The following is a 17,944-nucleotide window of genomic DNA, read 5'->3' as shown; positions in this document are numbered from 1 at the left end:
TATTTTCAAACTAACTGACATCTACTCAGGGACTATCCGAGTAACAAAATGACAAACCATAGGAAGCATACCTGCTATTTTCAAAAGGTGGGGACTAAACGTGAAAAAAGTTGAAACCACAGAGACCATCCGAGCAATTAACTCTTAAAAGTATATATAAATTAACCAGGGACACTCAAATTCTTCATGTTTTAAATATAATCAACTAAATTTAAATAAAACCGTTATTTCTCTAGCAACATTTTCTATTTCATTTCATAGCAAACTATTACAAAACTAACTTCGGGTTTAACATAAAAAAAAAAAGATATTGAAATCCTACGAGCGAAACAAGGCATTTATGCTCGAACCAACGACAAGGCCTCAAAAAAGTGCTTATATTTTAAGCTTAAGTACTCTTTCACAAGCAAAGATTTAAAACAAGGCTTCTGAAACTTAGATGAAGGAGCCAACCTAGACTCAGCTGGAGGTCCATGAAAGTAAGCAACCGATATACGATGCTCTGATTGGTTCACCATAGCTCGATGAGTTACAGCCGGAAACTTTGCATTAGAGAATATATGCAATAGGTCACCTACATTCACCACAAATGCACCCTCAACAGATGGCACCCGTCTCCACCCTAACCCTTCAACAAAAATCTCTAACCCATCAATGCCACATTGGTTGAGAATGGTTAAAAGAAGTGAGTCAGTGTGCGATGCAAGACCAACCGCTCGGCTAGGGTTTGGGCAAGACGGGTACGAGTTAAGTTGAAGTACACTTTGGGAGTCATGAGCTGGAATAGCCCAATTCATTTCTTCTTGTGTGACATCTAATGGTTCAAGGATCATGAGCAAGAGGTTGTGGATAAGTAGTTTCATTTGGTTTTGGTAAGCATCCATTGTGTCACTACAATAATATTTATCAAGGAATCACAAAAAACATAGTATTAGTAAATATGTAAAAGAAAATACAAGTAAACCAAGGGTAATATAATATGTAATGCAATATTCTGTATTACATCATTATTTTGATATCAAATATATATGACCAATGTTGATATTATATGCTTGTTAACACATGATAAAAATAAACAAATCACATACGATATAAATGACCATATGGGTGTTTTAACAAATCTGATTAATATATCAAATGTGAAACATAAATTTAATAACTATACTCAATGTGTTAAAAGAATGTATTCAAATACAATCGATTTTTGTTAAATCCGTATTTATTTATATCCAAAATTCAAAAACAACGTCATTAGTTTATTTCCTTTTCAATATTTAAAAATGATTAAAGACGACCGATTTGCATGTTTTACATTTAACAAAAAAGTCTAATTTATTTATATTTTTACAAAACTTAACGGCCCATTTTTACAATCGTTTGAAATAGATCATAAAACTAGCAACGGCTTATATTTTTAATTTACAGTATTTAACTAGTATATATATATTATATATTGCATATTTTTTTTTTGAAAATTGCTTTCCACGTGTAAACCCACCCTTTCGGAGCTACATCCAAAGGCCGACTGCGCGGGAACCCAGTGGAATTGGTAAACCGTTGTAACACCTCGAATTTTTGTGTCCAATGATGTGTTAACACGTGTCATTTGTTTACACGTGGCATCTATAATAAATAAAGGACTAATTTTGACAAACCTTGAAAGTATATAAATTCGAGGGTTATAAATGTCAACAAGGGTGAATATACTGTATAGTATCCCTAAATAATGCTTAAACCTTCAAACGAATAAATTATAGATCGTACAAAACTAAAACGCGGAAGAAAGTGAGAGATTACAAACTACAGGGGTTAACTGTGTCAACATGTTTAATAATACCTCTGAGTGACCCTTTAACGTTCCAAAGACTTTGTAACGGTGTTATACCCTCACTAAAATAATATGTATGAATTTCGCGAAGTTTCGATATGAAACGAGAAAGTTACGATCGAATTCGTAGAAGAAGGGTTAAAAGCGTAAACAGTGAAAGTTAAGGCTTTCCAATATAATTAATAAATAACCGGGGACTTAATAATGCGGATAATTAACCCGAGGCCCCTATCGGTAAATAACCGAGGGCCAAACCGCAAAGTTACCCCTTCAAAACCGAAAGGTCAGGCGAATCATTACGAAAGATTTCGTTATTAATGGCCCGATTCTGATAATCATTACAAAAAGATTTAAAAATTCAGAAAATATAACCTTAGGCGACCCGCGTGAAGTTTCAACATAAGTTGAGGCGGGCCGCGAGCCTCCCTTATAACTCGCCTGATTTCTTAACTTTAGGCGACCCGCGTTAAAAAGCATGGGATCTCCCATGCGGGCCGCGTAAAGTGCCCAGATGCAGAAACCTTGTAACTACTTGGCTTTTGGCACTTTTGAACGATCATTTGATCAATTATGGCAGCATGGGTGCCCCCTACTCGACCCATACACCCCTAGGACACATGCCATTCATCCCATTTCAGTTGTAGAGTGATGTGGAGTGATCTTGAGCTTGGTCTTTGGCTATAAATAGCAAGGCATATGTTCATAAGTTCACCACAACACAAACACTCTCATCTGATTATTTCTAAGGCATACAAGTCTTCTTCTCTGCTATATATTCAAGCCTTAGCTTCTGTAAGTTACTTTGATCATTCATACTTCAGTTTTTGCTTAGTTCTTAGCTAAAAACTCAACCGTCGTAACTAACGGTTGTCATTGCAATGTCTTGCAAATGATTCAGTCTTATGACGAATCAAAGATGGTTATGAGTTGGTATTTATGTGGGTATTAAACCTCTAAAATGGTTCCCCCTGATCACCACTCTAACTATGTCAATTATCGAGTCAAACGTGCGGTTAAAAAGTCAACAGAAAGCTATTTTAGCGATTTAAGCATAATCTGTGATATATATGTTATGGAACCTGTTTTGACAATCATAAAACATGATAATAAGTATATAAACATGTTTGCGCTCGTTTGAATCGATCATTTACCATATAGAACCGGTTCGGAGCCGAATGTCGCAAAAGTTTGACTTTTGCTTTGACTTCAGTTCTGACCCGTTTTAGTGAGGTATAAATATACCTTAGGACTCTCTTAGGACCAGGTCACATGTTGGTATACGCCTCTGTGGTCGGTTCATGAGTTATCCGAGTCTTTAGCGTATTTCCGTCATTCGCCTAAAAGTTGACCGTAACGGCCTTTTAAAATTAAAACGAGTATTTCGGACACGTGAACGGACCAAAACCTTGCTTGTTAAATTATAAGCATGTCCCTAAAGTTTCACGTCAATCCGAGGTCTAGAATGAGAGTTATGCTAAAAGGCGCACTTTTAAGAAAGTTTTGTATTTAACGGCGCAATTAGCATAACGCCCATCTAACCCAAGTTTTCGTCACCAAAACTTTTACCCACTGTGGTAAAATAATATTTTGGGAATTTTAAAGATTTTTAATAATTTTTACCTTGCTCATAACCTGCGGTTATGGCTACGGTTCGGTAAATACCGAATATGCCCTTTTTGGCCAAAACGGGAGTTCTACAAGGTCTTTTGACCCGATTCCAATTGCCACTGGTTTTAAATAATAAATAAAGTATTTTAAGCTTTATAAACTGTTCGGGAAACTCAGATTTCCTGTAGAACTCGAAAATCCCTTTTAAAGTCTTTAAAATGACCGAAAAGCCCCTACGGGGCATAATATTAACTTAAACTCGTTACGGGCATTACGGAAGGTATCCTACTGATACCAGAATACTTTTAAGGCATATTGACTTAGGAAATAAGCGTACGACTCTTATGGTTAACCGTTTCGCCTATTTGCGCACACGGTACGGCTCATGGAACTAGTTTTCGTGCAATAGCCGATATGGGTCAAATTATATTATTTGAACCCCAAAATCCAGAGTATGAACTATAAACCCATATAAAACGAGTCTCGGAACTTGTTGGGTCCAAATCATACTCCATTCTCGGTTTTCGCCTTTTCGTGCGAATTAACCATATCCATATATATCGGAATCAACCGGTTTAAGCTACGGCTAATATAAGGACCGTTAGGATTCTAAGAGGTTAATTAAAACCTTCGTTCCAGATTAGGAGCCCCAGTAAAAGCTATCGGTGACTTGATCTTAATTAAGGATTAATACTTGCAAAGGTAAATACTTTTGACTTATTTCCCCTATATGGGCTTGGGTTACGGTATATTAATACCGCTTGATTGAGCATTATATAATTCCATCGCTTAGGTGGTTAATTGATTAAATATGATTGGCTCATTTAAACAGTTTTGTTGCTTATAAGCCTTTGGGGGGTTTAATGACCGTTGTCCCGGATATCCTCGACATCATTTTACGAAATGGCCACGACCATCGACATCCCGGTGTAGGCGTACACCCGGTATAAAGTGTCGACATTAAAACTAAAAGACGTAGCCGTTGGTTTTTATACTACGGTTTTACGCAAACGTGGTGTGTCTATAAATCTTTAACCCGGCACGACCCGGGCTACTGAACGCATAAAAGAACATGTAAAACGTTCACAAGATCATTATGAATTTTCCCAAGTTATAAAAGAGTTTGTGCCTTGTGCATTCAAATCAATTTTAATAAACATTTTCAAATGTGTCAGTTGAATGTATTTACCAGTGTAAACTGACGTATTTTCCCCAAAAAGATTAAGTGCAGGTACCTAAACGTAATTGGCTGGTATTAGCTCCCTAGCGTCGGGATAAGCCTCGCAAGCTTGATTGCAGTATCTAATGGAACAATACTTTATCTGTATTTACGATCCACTGTGGATATTCAACTTCTGTAATACATTTTGATATTACAATCAGAGGTTGAAATTATATATTTAAATTATGCTTCCGCTGTGCATTATATAATTGTGTGGTTTGACTATATCGTTGCCAACATCGTCACGGTAATCCCCCACCGGGCCCACCGGTGAGACACGTGGAAATCGGGGTGTGACAACCGTCGCCTTACAAGATAGTTTTAAACCATTGAAAACAAGATAATTAATGAATGTATTTGTAATTTATGGCACCGATTGACTATATTGCAAGTCTTATGACCCATACGTCACATGCATGAATTTGCATGTAAAACGTTGGTTAAAGCCCGAAAATATTATTTTGTTAAAAATGTAATTATAATTTACATGTATTTGAGAAATTTTACAAGAATTAAAACTTACCAAAATCTTTGGTATTCATGTGGCCAAAGAACCTTGGCATCATCAACACAAGAACCCATGATGGTGAATCCTTCATGCCACATACGCTTATCAAAGAAAGGTGATAGCTTAGGCGAACCATATCCTGTGGCTCCATCGACTGATCTCAAAACCTTGCATTTTTCATGAGTCGTAAGAGCAAAAAGCCTTCGTGACTCAGACTCAACCTTTTTTACCAACTCAAAGGGTACCCCATGGTTAACAACTTGGAACACGCCCCATGTTTCGCACGCTTGACTTATAAGAGTCTTTGCGTTAGGACTAACAAGATCAATAACCGGAATCAATGAATCTTTAAGATCACGAGTTTGAATCTTGTTCAAAGATTCATCAAACTGAGGCCATGAATGCGATTCCGGGAACCCGTCTATCGATTCAAAGTCAATAGGGGTGATATGATCATCGGTTAAAAGGTCATTTTTAGAATTTGTGGTCATGATCGCAACTCACAATATGTTTGAAGTGACTGTTGTGATTGGGGATTTTTAGAATTCCAAAGGGAACCTTTGTATAGTTGTAGTGCTATTGATCATGTTAATTTACAAGTCCCCTTATATACACCTATGCACATTAATTACACAATTTTTGGTTGTAATGAATATTATTTTATTCTCATTAATATTATACAAACAAACTCATTTAATTTAACTAATATACAAGTGGGATAGTTTGTCAATAACCTATAGATTAATTAGCAATGGAGGGGAATTGAAGGGTTGGATTTGAGGTGAGTTCTCAAATTCGAATTCGATTTTAATCAAGTTTTACCTCAGTGGGGCTTTTAGCGACAAGTTTTCTTCTGAACTAGTGATAGTGGGCATGGGCAACCCAACACCGTATGTGATCGCGGACGTATGGGATCACCTTTTGCTTTTGGGTTACCCCGAATAACCAAGCTTTTACTTAGTTCGCTTAAAAAAATACATGGGATTGTTAATTAATTGCACAATTTTTGGTCGTAATGGATATTATTTTATTCTCATTAATATTATACCAACAAATGGGATAGTTAATTATAATTACACAAATGGAATAGTTAGCTCATATATAATGTGAACTGATTTAAACGATATTTAAAAGAAACTGATTTAAACGGAATTTAAAAGATGAGATACAAAACAAATATCAAATCAGGAATTTAAATTAATGTATTAGTTTTAGTTTTTCTTGTGTAAGACACTTTAATATCTCACAATACATTTAACCTTTATCAAATTAAGAATTTAGATTAATTTATTAGTTTAGTTTTTCTTGATATCAAATCAGGAATTTAAATTAATTTATTAGTTTAGTTTTTCTTGAGCAAATCAGGAATTTAAATTAATTTATTAGTTTAGTTTTTCTTGGGTTAGACACTTTAATTCAGTATCTCGCCATTCATTTAACCTTAATCAAATCAGAAATTTAAATTAATTTATTAGTTTAGTTTTTCTTGGGTTACACACCTCAATTCAATATCTCGTCATACATTTAACCTTTATCAAATCAGGAATTTAAATTAATTTATTAGTTTAGTTTTTCTTGTGTTAGACACTTCAATTCAATATCTCACCATACATTTAACCTTTATCAAATCATTGGATTTTAATAATCCTAATTATTAGCCATTGGCTGGCAACGTCCCAACCTTAAAAATGTAGAGGTCTGATGTGCTTAAAGTGGTCTAAATAAATTAACTAAAATCAAACCCTAAACTACTTTCTAAGTTTTAAATTTATAATTAAAACTCTCTAAACCTAGACCACACAACCGGCAAGTGTACCGGTCAATGTAGTATAGCCTAAGTAAGTTCGAGTGTAAACCCACGAGACTCTACTAACTACGTTAACTAGACTCGACTAACTTATCTAATCTAACTAATTTACTTGTTTTTATTTATTTTAAGGTGGGGGGGGGGGTCTAACAAACTACTAAATTAATTAAAATTCAAAGTGAATGAACAGTGAATTCATTCATTATATGATAAAATTATTTACGGTATATTAGAATATGAAGTATGAGGCGGGGGTTGTGGCGTGGGTTGGGTACAAACGCTCAAGTCACCACTCCGGGTGGGCTTGGGTTTCGGTGTGGCCTCTTGGGCGGGGTTGTGGCGTGGGTTGGGTAAAAACACCTAAGTCACCACCCCGGGTGGGCTTGGTTTCGGCGTGGCCCCTTGGGCGGGGGTTTCAGCCCGGGCGTTGGACGGGGCTATCAAGATGACATGGCGGGATCTCATTGGCCAAGACAAGTAGCCGTTTGGGCAAGCCGTTGGCCAACGGCTATGTGTTTAAAAAAAATTGTTCACTATAAATACTCACACTTCTATTCATTTTTTACCACAACTACTCCACCTCTTCTATAATCATCCATATCTTATTTTTTAAAAAAATTCTTATCCAACCACAATACGAAAAATGAATCCTCATAATCGTGGTTTTGACCCGAACAATCCGTGGGCATTCCAAGAAACACCTAGCCCAACATCCAATCGTCCAATTGCTCCCTTTTTAATACACTCCACGATGCCGGATATGGCTGGTTATGCATCGTTTATCTCGAATTGTTTGAAGAATGATGTCGGTAGAAAACACCAATGCGTTTCGCGCAACGCGCGTCATTGAAAAACACTAGTTAACTAAATTAACTAAAGCTGAAGGGGACACGAACTATGGCTGAGGACGAATTCAAATGATGGGGAACACACTAACTAGGCCAAAATCCTACACATGCTTGACACGTTCTATCGGTTATGAAACTAATGTGAAAACCGGGATCTTAAAATACTAACTTACTAGGAATACCGAACCAGACCCTAGAGCCTTCTCCAGGAGACACTTATGGCAACCTAATAAATTGTTAAACTACCAGTTTAAATGGACTCCCTTAGGCCAGGGAGTGTGGCCTCGCGCCACCCCGCCACATCACCAATTATAGCGCACCATTGTGCCCTCCCCCACCCCATGCACGTTATCGAAGGGGCGCTACCCCCCTCTCGCCAGCCCACTAACGGGCAAATTTTTGTGTGTTTTGAGGCATTTAGTCAAGAAGACCGTTGGCAACGGTCATTTTATAAAAAAAAAGATTTTAAATTCTAATATATATACAAACCTAAACACACACTAATCACAAACTAAAACACACACCAATTACAAAAAAACAAAAAAAACACATAAATTCTCTCCAATGATTTTTAAAAATGGCATCTCACTCTTCATCTGATTCGTCTAGCTCTTCATCTGACGGTGTTATCGACGATATGCTTATCGTAGTGACGCAGGAGGCGACTAATTATTTGCGAGAAGAAGCCCAATCGTCTACAATGAATACCAGATAAGCGCCTCTTGAACGAGATCGGTTAGGTGCTCATGAACGTTTAATGCACGATTATTTTTGTGAAAATCCATTGTATGATGATGCACAGTTTAGGCTTCGGTTTCATATGAGCTGTCGTCTTTTCTTAAGAATTTTTAGTGATCTTGCGGCCGAATTCCCTTTTTTCACACAAAGAGAAAGTGCTAATCGCAAAATTGGTTTATCTGGATACAAAATTGTACTGCCGTAATTCGGCAACTTGCGTACGACACAACGAGTGATGCGTGGGATGAATATTTAAGGATGTTGGCCAGAAGTTGTCATGATTGTCTTGAAAATTTATGTGAAAGTATTTTGTTTATTAGTATTGTTATTATTATTTTTTTTATTATTATTGTTATTTTTTTAATTATTTATAGTTTATTAACACTATTATATTAGGTGTTAACTTTCTTTACGGGAGACGATATTTGAGGATGCCAACCGCTACTGACGTTCCTCTTTTATACGAGGCCCATCAGCGGATACACGGGTTTCCTGGGATGTTGGGTAGTCTTGATTGCACGCACTGAGAGTGGACGACATCTCCAACCACTTGGAAAGGGAAAAACCATTGTGGTGACCATGATGGTCCTACCCTAATATTACAAGCGGTCGCGTCTCAAGATTTATGGATTTGGCATGGCCGGTGCGAACAATGACATCGCAGTTCTACAATCTTCGAATCTTTTCGACGATGTCATAGATGGGGTCGCACCAGATATTTCATTCTATACAAACGACGTGGAGTATAAGTATGGGTACTATCTCATAGACGGTATTTATCCGGAGTGGGCGACCTTTGTGAAAACTCTTTCGTGTCTAGATGACGAGAATATAATGTATTACAAGAAGAAATAAGAGTCGCCAAGATGTCGAGCGGGCTTTCGGTGTATTAAAAAAAGATGGTCTACCATTGCCCAGCCGTCGAGGATACTCGAAAAGAGTAAAATGAGAAACATGATATTGGAGGATTCAGGTCGAGCGTTTTGTGGAGAAAGTTATGATGAAGGTAACCAACCGACAAACCCACTACTCACATACGCTCAAAAAGAAGTTATCCGTGTCACACCCCAACCGATGGCGGAATCATCGGGGCATGGCACTGAGCGAAACAGATTGTCCAGAAGTTTCCACAACAACTATCATTACTATTTAGTTTAATTAACACGTCCCATACCGTGTCCCAAACAATAAAACAAGTTATTACAGATAAACATCTAGTCAAATACACTGTTCCGACAACTCAGATTTAAAACAAATATAAATATTGTTCTTGCTTCTAAAGACCCCTAAATTGACTTCTACAGACAACTATTTGTTGGGGGCTCTAGACGCTTTATTCTAGCCTCGGTTCCCTAGAAACAATGCATCTTAACACCTGTCACATACGTTAAAATAAAGTCAATACATATAATGTAAAGGTGAGCATACAAGTTTGTTATAACATATAGAGTTCGAAATAGTTTACGCATAACCAGCACGTACACAGAGGAAAACGAAGCATGTTAATTATCGACATGGATCTATCGATACCAATGACTGCGGGTTGACTGTCCGAGACAGTTCGCAATACATGATTACCACTGTAATCCATGCAAGTAATTGTCCTTAACAACCCCCGTGTGAACGGGTGCTGAGTCCAAACTATAGTACTACGTCGTTAAGGCAGGTAGACAGCATTCCACGTGTAAACACAACAACAAGCATTCATTTAGTCACGTAATATATGCAGATCGGTTAGCGTATAAATTAATTGAGTAGTGTGTTTGGTTGTGATTTCGATAAGTAACGTATGTATAACCCAAAAGTGCTAAATCAAAAAGGGTTCGAGTATACTCACAGCGATTGATTGATGGATTGAAGGGAGCGCTTGAGAGTAGGGTTAGCCTGAATAGTTCGATGGTAATACGATGAGTAACGCGAAAATGAAAACAAGTGCTGATGGGTCGGATGGCCTGGTCGATCGAACGGTAGGTTCGATCGGACAGCCTAACCGTTCGATTGGACAGTCCGTTCGGACAGCCTGTTCGATCGGCCGGTAGGCTCGATCGGATGGGCTGTTCGAGTGGATTGTTTCTTCCTTTGGGTAGGATGTGTGTTGTGTATGATGATTTGAACTTTTGAGGTTTTAGTTACAGTATTTGATAACATTGAAGTATCCTTACCTTTCAGGTCGGTCGATCGAATGGGTCGTTCGATCGGCTAGCTCAACCGATCGGTTAGGTACTTCAATAAAGTGTCCTTAGCAGGGTGTCACCTGGTCGATTGGCATGTCCGATCGGGTGGCACTCCAATGCGTCGAACGATTTGAAAATCGATTAAGTGTTGAAGCATAGTATCTCATGATCCGAAGAGTATTGTTTACCAAACAAAGGTTCGATCAATCATTACTTCGTTCAATACTAGACTTCATCAATTCGTTAAAGTGTGGGACCATATGCTAGCCGACCGGCTGGCCTGGTCGATCGGCTGTCACGTCCGATCGGCTGGTCTGTCCGTTCGGACAGCCCGTCCGATCGGTCAGCTTCCTGACCTGGTCGGCTTTTCGTCTAACACTTGGCTGTTCCGTTTGTTTTGACATTATATCGAGGTATTTTGATAGTGAGTTGAACCATGGAACCCCTGTTCTTACTTGATTTACCTGCTCGGATAGGAATCACCCAAATCCGGCCGATGAACTGTTCGGAATGGTAGTTAGCGTTTCACCCGAAAACGGTGAACCTCGTAGTTAGAATCCGAATCTGGAATCACTCAACCATTAGGATGATTGGTGAGTTGACTCAAGCTTCGTTTCTACCGGTTTGAAGGCATTGAGTGTAAAAGGGTTGAAAGAAAAGTTGGAAAATCCGTCTTTTAATCCTTCACACCGTGAAATGTTTAGATCTGAGATAGATCTTTGTTTGTTAATGTGGAAATCGGCTAGATCTAAGTGATTCTTGGTGGATTGAAGCCAAAACATGAAGTTCTTCAAGAACACCATGATGACATCATCCTAGAACACTTAGATCTTGATGATTTCACGGTTAGAAATCAAGATTTGAAAGATAGAAATGTGTAGGAGTGTGCATAGATAAAAAAACGTACAAGATTTAGAGTGAAATCTTACCGGGATTGAGAGAAATCTGAGAAAAGATGAAGAACACATGCTGGTCGGTCAGAGCTTTCCAAAAGTGGAAAGAATGACAATGACAGGGCTATTTATAGGCTTCCCAAAGAGGAAAGGGCTGGCCGATCGGCCAGGCATCCCGATCGGACAGCCTGTTCGATCGGACGGTCTGTCCGATCGGCTGGGCTTGTTCGGTCGGCTGAAGCCTGTTCGATCCGCAGCCTGTTTCGAGTGTTTGGGGCGACGATTTCGGGTATTTCGATTTCGATGGAGGATGATACGAATACGATAGAGTTTCCTATTCAAATTACTTTCAGTCCCAACCACTATATCTACATATAAGCATCTATACTTCATGTTTCGATTTCGATTGAGTTCGATTGAGTTTCGGGTTTCGATTTGATTCGATTGATCACCTCACACATAACATAAAGTAAACACGCACAAGTAACACATAAGGCACACACACACGTATAGCAACACCAAAGTTCGCATAATTCGAGTTCGAGTTCGATGATGATTTGATTAGCTTGATTATTGATTGATTAACTCTATCACATTGTTACTTCCTGTTATTCAAGGTCGTTAAATGGTTCGCATTGATCAAATATTCGATTACTTTGATTAGACAACACTTACTCCACATAATACAAAATTTAAAATAGACTAATTATAGTCAAAGAAGTCAAACTTTGACTTTGACTTTGACATTCGAAAACACGGAGTGTTACAATCCGAGCGAGGATACGTAACAGTGACACACACCATAACCTTCGAGCTGATCTGACCGAGCACTTATGGCTTTATCGTGAACAAGAAGGAGACGACGGAGACGATGAGTGATTTTTGTTAGTGACATTGTATTTTTTTTATTTAAATTATGACATTGTATTTTTTTATCTAAATTATGACATTGTATTTTTTATTTAAATTATGAGTTTTAAATTAATATATCAAAATTAAATAATGTTTAAATTGAAATAAAAAATAATTAGGTTTTGATGATGGGGTTTTAAACCATTGCATGCAAGTTATTGTGAGTGGCTTTAAAGCCCCCCATATGACGTCGCGCCTAGGTAGATCTGAGGTGGCGTGATTAAGGCCCTAGGGGCTTTATACCACACCCTCCAGCCTTACGGTATCTCCAACTGTAATAATAATAAAGTTCCCTTATTCAACAATCTACCTCACAGTACAAAAGTCAAGGGTAACTATGGATTCCTGATCAAACTCGATAGGCAAATAGTGAAAAGGAAACTAGAGGATATTCTCACAAAGTATCTAACCCTAGCAATCTAACACTAAAGACAAACCGACAATCTCTCACATCACAGCTATCGAGATTGGTAAAACACTTAACCCTATTCAAATTATGAAAATCACTCCTATGGTATCTTGGCCAGTTAACCATAAACTAATCAAAAACACAAAGTAGATTAAATATGCATACACATTAAACCATAAAAACTAAGTATTTAATTTAATTATTAAATCCACAAATAATATCCAAAACCGAATAAAAAATAATTAGTCAAACATGGTGTTCATTATAACCTAGGCAGTATAAAAGAACTAGCCAAGAAACATAACCACTAAAAAGAAACAAGTCTCATACGATAAGCAGATCATATTTAATAGTTTGTAAAACACAAAGTCTAACAAAACCAAAAAATAATAAATTGCAAACCAAACCCGAATCTTAAATCACGACTTTGAATCTCGAACCAATTCTTTTTCTTCTCACTTGATCTTCTACTTTTTTGTTATGTTCATCTTTTTATTCTCAGCCAATAATTATTCGTATCTTCCAATCTGTACGAATAGTAGCTCTTCAACAATATCTTTTTTTTAACGGCAAATTTCTTATTCCTACTGTCTATCGGACTTGAAACCAAGATCTCCATCTTCTAAAATGTTTAAAGATTTTTACCTTTGACAATGAACCATCACCCCATTGGTAGCTCTAAAAAAATATATAATACCAATTTTTTTTTTGAACAGCAAAATCACTTTATATATATATATATATAAAGAGCCAGCCAGCCAGCAGCTGAGAACAAACAAAAAAGAAAAGACAGAAGAAAACAACAACAAAGAAAACGGAGAGCCGAAAACAAAGCCCAAACAGACAGATTACAACATAACCGAAATATCAAAAGCCCTCCAATCTTCCCAGCTAGCCATACTCATATTAGACCGGTTACAGATCCATAAGTAAGTGTCCTCCTTAGCTTGCTCAACGATGTTACCGACCGGGATGAATCGACCCTCAAAGACCATCTCGTTGCGAGCCTTCCAAATCCTCCAAATAGACGCCAAAGCTACAGTATAGACCACACGTTTCCACTTAGCGCTACCCGGCCGATTCTGAATGAACCCGATCAGATCTTTAACATTAGAAATCTCGGCTGGAAAATTTATTCTCATCCAGGTTAACAGGTTCCACCAGACACTACGAGACCAAATACAGTTACAAAATATGTGGTCCGGATCTTCCGCATTAAGGCCGCAATGAGGACAGGAGCAGTCCAGGAGAGGGACACCCCTTCTAATCAAGCCGACTCTAGAGGCGATCTTCCCGATAAGCACTCTCCATAGGAGATAGTTGAATTTAGGGGGGGGGGGCAACTATTCCAACCAAAAATAACATCAAAATTGTCTTCAGCATCCAAGTTTGCCTGCTCCAAATCCAGCCTTACCTGTATAATAGAGAACGCCCCATTGCGTTCCGTCCTCCATTTCCAAGAGCCTCCTTCCGCCACCAGATTTTCTTTTAACATTACTCCCATTTTCTCCAAAGCTGATTCGACCGAGCTAATATCTTTCCAAAACCCCGGAATAGTTTTTTTAACCGGAATGGAAGGAGGCAAAACCGCACTCCTACCCCCAAGAATCGCCTTCACGACCAAAGCCCATAAATCATTCGGATTCGAGGCGAACCTCCACCACCATTTGGAGAGCATAGCTAGGTTGAACGAATGAATCCTCCCTAAACCCATGCCTCCCAGTTTCTTTGATTTCATCATGAAGTCCCAACGGATCCATCTCAACTATGTCCCGTCACCGATTTTCCCCACACAAAATCTCTTCTGATTTTTTCCATTTTTTGAATAATACATTTAGGGGCAGCAAATAATGAAAGGAAATAGGATGGAAGGCTACCTAGAACAGCTTTTGCAAGAGTCATCCGGCCCGCAAAAGAGAGCTGACTCGCTTTCCATTTAGATAGCTTTGCCGACAATTTCTCAAGAATCGGCTTCCAGTATCTGGATTTTTTCATATTAACTCCAATAGGGATGCCTAAGTGCAAGAGAGGAAAGGAGCCCGCTTCACAGTTTGCCATCTTCGCAAACTCATCAACCTCAGAGGCCGAAACACCCACACCATATAGTTTACTTTTGCTCCGGTTGACTTTAAGACCCGTAACTAATCTTAGCCATCTTAGAAGACGATTTAAAGCAGCGATATTATCTTCCGACCATTCACCTATGAAGGGCACGTCATCCGCGTAACAAAGATGAGAAATAACTGGTCCTCCATTAGGAAGTTTGCACCCCTTGAACAGGCCCAAATTGCACGCCCTATTCATCAACAAAGTGACTATCTCCATCGCGATCACAAAGAGGAATGGGGAGAGAGGATCGCCTTGACGTAAACCTCTCTTGAATTTGAATTCTATAGTAGGAGAGCCGTTGACGAGAATGGAGCCCATCCCCGAAGTAAGGCATCCTTTAATCCAAACGATCCACTTTTGGGGGAAGTTCATCTTCTCCATAATTCTCCATAGAAACTTCCAACTAATTGTGTCATACGCCTTTTCAAAATCCACTTTAAAGATTAAAATTTTTTATTTCACTTTTTTGGCCCAGGCCACCGTTTCCCCCACAATCAGCGGACTGTCCAAAATGTTCCGACCACCCACAAAAGCCGATTGGGTCTTGGAAGCACAATTATTGATAACAGATTTTAGACAAGATGCCAGAACCTTAGCCAATATTTTGTAAATCGAGCCAACAAGCGAAATCGGGCGGAAGTTCGCTAGCACTTGGGGGTCACTTTTTTTGCCAATTATGTTTTGTTTTCTTTTTTTCACACTTGGCCGCCTCTCCAAAAATATATATCATTCTCCCCCAAGTTGTCGCCCCCAAAAACATCAATGAGGCGCAGCTTTTTTTTTTTTTTCCCTTTTAATCCGTCCACCAACAATATAATACCAATTATATTTTGTTTCCTTTTTTTCACACTCGGCCTCTCCAAAAATATATATTATTCTCCCCCAAGTTGTCGCCCCCAAAAACAACAATGTAGCAGCTTGTTTTTTTCTTTTAGTTCGTCCACCAACAATAAATATATGCAGCCCCTTTGCCTATACACCAATTTAGAAGAAAACCCAATAAATCTGAGAAAAATCCCCTTTGTGGGAATCGAACCCATAACCTAATAGTCATAAGTCTTATCACACCACCAAAATACCACTAGGCTATAATGCCATGGGTTATTAAGAATATACGTAGTAGCCTTTTTCATCTCATGTGTTCTGTGTATATTTTTTTTCCTTCTCCACCGTCCAAGATTATTGCCATACAGCCCACTAATCTTTAACATCCTATTGTATTAGAAGGCCCAATATGGGCTCGCATGGATACCGTCCCAACAATAATAAATAATATGCGTTCTAACTTATAAAATAGAGATAGTGGTGTCGGTCAATCAAGAAAAATAACAGCAATTTTAATTCGGTTATTGGTGTTCTACTCTACTCAACTGGCTGGTTATTTCATTATTACTCGTTTTCTCTCCATTTGCACCAGGACCTGATAAAACACAAAATAATATAATACAACACTAAAAACTAAAAAAAACAAATAAAAACTATATAAAAATTATACACTTTACACGGGACAAATATGTGTATTTTACCATACAGGTCACACAATTTTACATATTGTAAACTAATGGACCTTTACTAACAGAAAAGGAAAAGAAGACAAAAAAAAAAGTTAAGGTTCTGTTACTAAAGGTCTTTTGATTTACAATATGTGAAAAAATGGGACAATCACTGGTTATTTTTTAAGTTGAGACCGTTGCCGGCCAACAATTAATAGATAGGATTATTAAAATCTATTATTCCAGAATTTAAATTAATTTATTAGTTTAGTTTTTCTTGTATTTAATTCATTATCTCACCATACATTTAACCTTTATCAAATCAAGAATTAAAATAAATTTATTAGTTTAGTTTTTCTTGTGACACTTCAATTCAGTATCTCATCATACATTTAACCTTTAGGTTTATATTTAATTTGGCTTTCCTTATATAACTCACATTGGTTAAATTTTCTTAAAACATTAAAAACACCACCATACATTTAATCTTTAAGTTTATATTTAATTTGACTTCCCTTATTTAACTGACATTTGTTAAACTTTCTTAAAACATTAAAAACACGGTTGTGCTTAATTATTAGATACAAGGTTATAATCCCGTGATTCAAATAGGTTGAATAAAAAAATCAAATAGTTAGTTATAAAACGATATTTTTGAGACACTTTTTTAAATTTCTAAATAAATTTTGTGTCGTGTATGATCAAAATGTGTGGTGTTTACATAATTTATACACATGAAAGCAATTGATACATCAATTAGAGAAACTACATCATCAATTTTCTCATAAATTTAGCAGTCACAATAACGTAAAATTGCAAGATTAAGTTTCTCATAAGTTTCAGCAGTTCTAACAACTGTTGCCTATGATGTTTATTAATTGACTAATAATTAATATATATTGACAAGGTATGAAAAATCAAATCCCTAAAGAAGTTGGTTTTCAGAAATAAAAATTATTGAAATCTTAATTAAATGATTTGATGTATTATAAATAGAATATATATAAGAAAATAAATTAAGGATGTAATTTATAATCATAGAATTAAAACAAATACATTAAGTAACAAAAAATCAAAAATTAGTTGGAATTGACTTATATTAAAGCTAATTTAGTAAAAATATTAATAAAAATATTCTAAATCATTTGATATTTATAATTTTGAATTTAAATTTAATGTTTATATTTAATAATAATATAAAAGTTGTAAGTATAAAAAAAAATTAAATATTTGACGCTAATTATCAGTAAAATAAGCTTAACGACGAACGGACTCACTTTTCTCATTATTTTGTATTTTTTAAGTGGTAAGAGAGGGTTCTGTTAGCACCATCCATCGGAAGCCAATATGTTAATAGTTGGGACAACCGGTGGTTATTTTTGAAATTGTAACTGT

At 37.1% G+C, this 17,944-nt stretch overlaps 1 protein-coding gene across 1 annotated transcript; it reads right to left on the bottom strand.

The window, feature by feature from the left end:
• Positions 1–338: 338 nt before the first annotated feature.
• LOC110892366 (gibberellin 3-beta-dioxygenase 1-like) lies at positions 339–5,657 on the bottom strand. Its single transcript, XM_022139532.1, has 2 exons — positions 5,182–5,657; positions 339–891 (listed from the first exon to the last, which is right to left on the bottom strand). The coding sequence occupies exons 1-2, from the start codon at positions 5,655–5,657 to the stop codon at positions 339–341; spliced, it is 1,029 nt and encodes a 342-aa protein (XP_021995224.1).
• Between the last annotated feature and the right edge of the window lie 12,287 nt (positions 5,658–17,944).

This window comes from Helianthus annuus, chromosome 12 (assembly GCF_002127325.2).
Source record: "Helianthus annuus cultivar XRQ/B chromosome 12, HanXRQr2.0-SUNRISE, whole genome shotgun sequence".
Classification (NCBI taxonomy): Eukaryota; Viridiplantae; Streptophyta; class Magnoliopsida; order Asterales; family Asteraceae; genus Helianthus; species Helianthus annuus.
Note: the sequence above shows the minus strand (reverse complement) of the source record. Positions and strands in the feature narration are given on the sequence as shown.